This window comes from Nanorana parkeri, unplaced genomic scaffold (assembly GCF_000935625.1).
Source record: "Nanorana parkeri isolate BGI_ZX_2015 unplaced genomic scaffold, ASM93562v1 scaffold1054, whole genome shotgun sequence".
Lineage (NCBI taxonomy): Eukaryota > Metazoa > Chordata > Amphibia > Anura > Dicroglossidae > Nanorana > Nanorana parkeri.
Genome location: NW_017307322.1, coordinates 494,313 through 497,198, shown reverse-complemented (window position 1 = coordinate 497,198; position 2,886 = coordinate 494,313). Strand labels below are relative to the sequence as shown.

At 40.6% G+C, this 2,886-nt stretch overlaps 1 protein-coding gene across 1 annotated transcript in view; it reads left to right on the top strand.

The window, feature by feature from the left end:
* The window catches only part of LOC108796086 (pre-miRNA 5'-monophosphate methyltransferase-like), a 2,727-nt gene extending 1,543 nt beyond the window's left edge, over window positions 1-1,184 (top strand). The window contains exon 2 of the mRNA XM_018567476.1: window positions 615-1,184. Coding sequence (XP_018422978.1) covers window positions 615-1,175 — 561 coding nt within the window. The 3' untranslated portion in view covers window positions 1,176-1,184. The remainder of the gene's footprint in view (window positions 1-614) is intronic.
* The last annotated feature ends 1,702 nt before the right edge of the window (window positions 1,185-2,886 follow it).

Below are 2,886 nucleotides of genomic sequence, written 5' to 3'. Positions count from 1 at the left end.
AAAAAAAAAAAAATCTCCAACATTTCCTTTTTTATAACGTACAAAAAAAAATTAAGTTTTATTTTTTGCAAAGCCGTCCCATTTTCATGATTTTGTCTCATGCAGCCTCACCTAGGCCATAGCTTGCTGTAAAACATTTGTTTATGTTAGGGCAATGTTGGGATGGAGTTGAGCTTGTTATGTTGTGTTTGTTTTTTGTTTTAATCTGGTGCACTTGAGGCCTTGTTCACACCAAATGCAGAGCAGATTCGGTCAGGTTTCTGCACACGCACGCTAGTCTTTTAGTCGTGTTTTTGATGCGTTCCGGGCTTTTTTTTTTTAAGTTTAAAATGGGCTTTTAGTGTGTTCCAGGCATTAGCATGCGTTTTGATGCAGTTTTTTCACCTGCTCTGGATCTGCTCTGCAACTGCACGCTGCGATGTGAACTGGAGCAAAAAATACCTTTTGGAATACATTGGACGCAGTTTTGATCCGGTCTGCACCTGCTCTGCTCTGGATCTGCTCCGCGCTTGGTGTGAACAAGCCCTTAGCGTCTTTGTGGAGTTCTTTAAATACACACTGTCAGCACTGAACTATGTTGTAATGTTAATTTTATGTTTCTTTCTGCCTTCCAGGAGCTCAGTGTTGGTTTATTTAACCATCTGTTACAACCAAAGGGGAGCTCAGAGGCTCTTCAAGATGTCCACTTCTTGTGCTGTGACATTGACCCTGATTTGATCAGCAGAGCTAAGACTGGAAACCCCTTCCCCGATTCCCTCACGTTCTCTTCTCTAGATATCATGGACCCCTCTTCACTGGACATCTTACAGAACTTCTTGAACAAGTTTGGCCAAGCCAGGTTTGACATTGGATTTTGTATGTCAATAACCATGTGGATCCATCTAAATCACGGTGACCAGGGGCTGGTGCAATTCCTCAAGAAGCTAACGACGCTGTGTGACTATTTGCTTGTAGAGCCTCAGCCATGGAAGTGTTACAGGTCAGCAGCCCGACGTCTGCGGAAGCTGGGGAGACAAGACTTTGATCACTTCCACACACTGGCCATCCGTGGTGACATGACAGAACAAATCATTAACATTTTGGCCAGGCACTGCAGTAGTGAGCTTGTTCATCGTTTTGGTAACACAAGTTGGGATCGAAGTCTGTTACTGTTTAAAAACAGATCAACAAAATGACCTGGCTAGGTTTCTATGAACTTCTTCTTTTTCTTTTGTTAGCTTTTTATAGAAAGGGATTTTGCAAAAACAGATCTTATAATGAAATAAACATAACAACTATATATTGCACTGACTGTAAATAAACTTCAGAACTGTATATTGTAAGTTATCCCATACTACACAATTCATGTTCTTAGGATAGGGATGTTCAGATACCAAGCACCATACTCGGTACAAGTACAGATACTTTTCCAGCACCAAGACTAGACTAGAGAAGAATTCAAAAGTTTAGCGGCAGCTGTCATTTGTAAGGAGCACACGGAGATCCTGGGATTTGTACATCTCTGTTTTTATGGTATGATTTTGTTTTTATAAATACATATAAGTGATGCACTGATACCATTATTTCCAAGTCCTCACAGATATGAGTACTGATACGTTTTTGTTTATTGTCATGTGACAGTTTTCCAAAAACAATACAGACGAATGATTTCAGGACAGTGGTGGAGCACCAGAGCCAGGTCACAGCTGCAACCCTAGTAGTTCTCGTGAACATGCAAAGTATCGGCACTGGTATCTGAATATCCCTACTTTAGTACATTTGTCTTTTTTTTTTCCCTTCACCCTCAGATCTTACCAAACCAAAGCATATACCTGTTAAGAACAATAGCAGGAACCTATCCTCGCGTCCTGTCTGTCCAGTACACCTTCTGGCTGAAATCTTAAGGAATCCTACTCTCTCTATTGGCACATGCATGCCGTGGCCTCCATTTACGTCAATGGGACACCCAGCTGTCAGTCTGCAGATGGACTTTCCGGTGAAGTGAATAGAGCTTGTACTATACGGTAGCCAGAGGCTGTGTGGTTTTGGACTGCAATTTAAAACAGGATTAGTGCTCTAAAAGAGCACTTATTCTTCAGAGGAAAAATCTATGTAAAATAGAGGTTTAATTTTCAGCTAGATTCAAGTAAATTAATATCTTGCTTTCATGCAGGTCAGGGGCAGGTAAACTCCAGCTGTGGTGTGGTGCAACTACAAATCCCATTCAGCATTAGAAGACACTGACAGCTGCAGGCTGTGTGTTGTTTTACCACATAATGCAACAATCTAAATAGGCTCTAATGCAGGCTTGTAACATCTATTTTTAATTCTTTTTAGCACGCTCTTACCCTCAATAATATGGACATAAGCGCACCTTGATGTGCATTTATTATAACACATGTTAATGTACATCCTTTTGTGAAATGATGCATTAGAATTACATAAGAAATCTCTATCTGTAGTGTGAAGTGAAAGCAATTATAGTGACCTAATTCTCTTTGCTAACATTCTACAGGCCTCCTATATGTAGGGTACAGCAGGAAATATCGTGTAATTTTTTTTTTCTTTACTGCATGGAAAGGCTACATATACATGAATTTACTTTGTCAGCTCCTTTATCTGCATTGAAACCGTCTGTTTATACCTGGTGATAGAGCATCAATGTGTCTTAGCCCTTGTGCACACCATATCTGTTCAGCTGTATTTGTCTGCACACCACCGCACATATATGATGTTAACAAGGCACATAGAAAACAATTGTTCTCTATGTTCCCTGTTTACATCATACATGTGCGGTGGGGTGCTGAAAAGCACAGCTCAATGGACACGGTATGAACAATACTGATAAAAGTGCAATACTGTATCGCACCAGTAGGTGGAGCTGCTGCCTACAGCATAAATCACAGG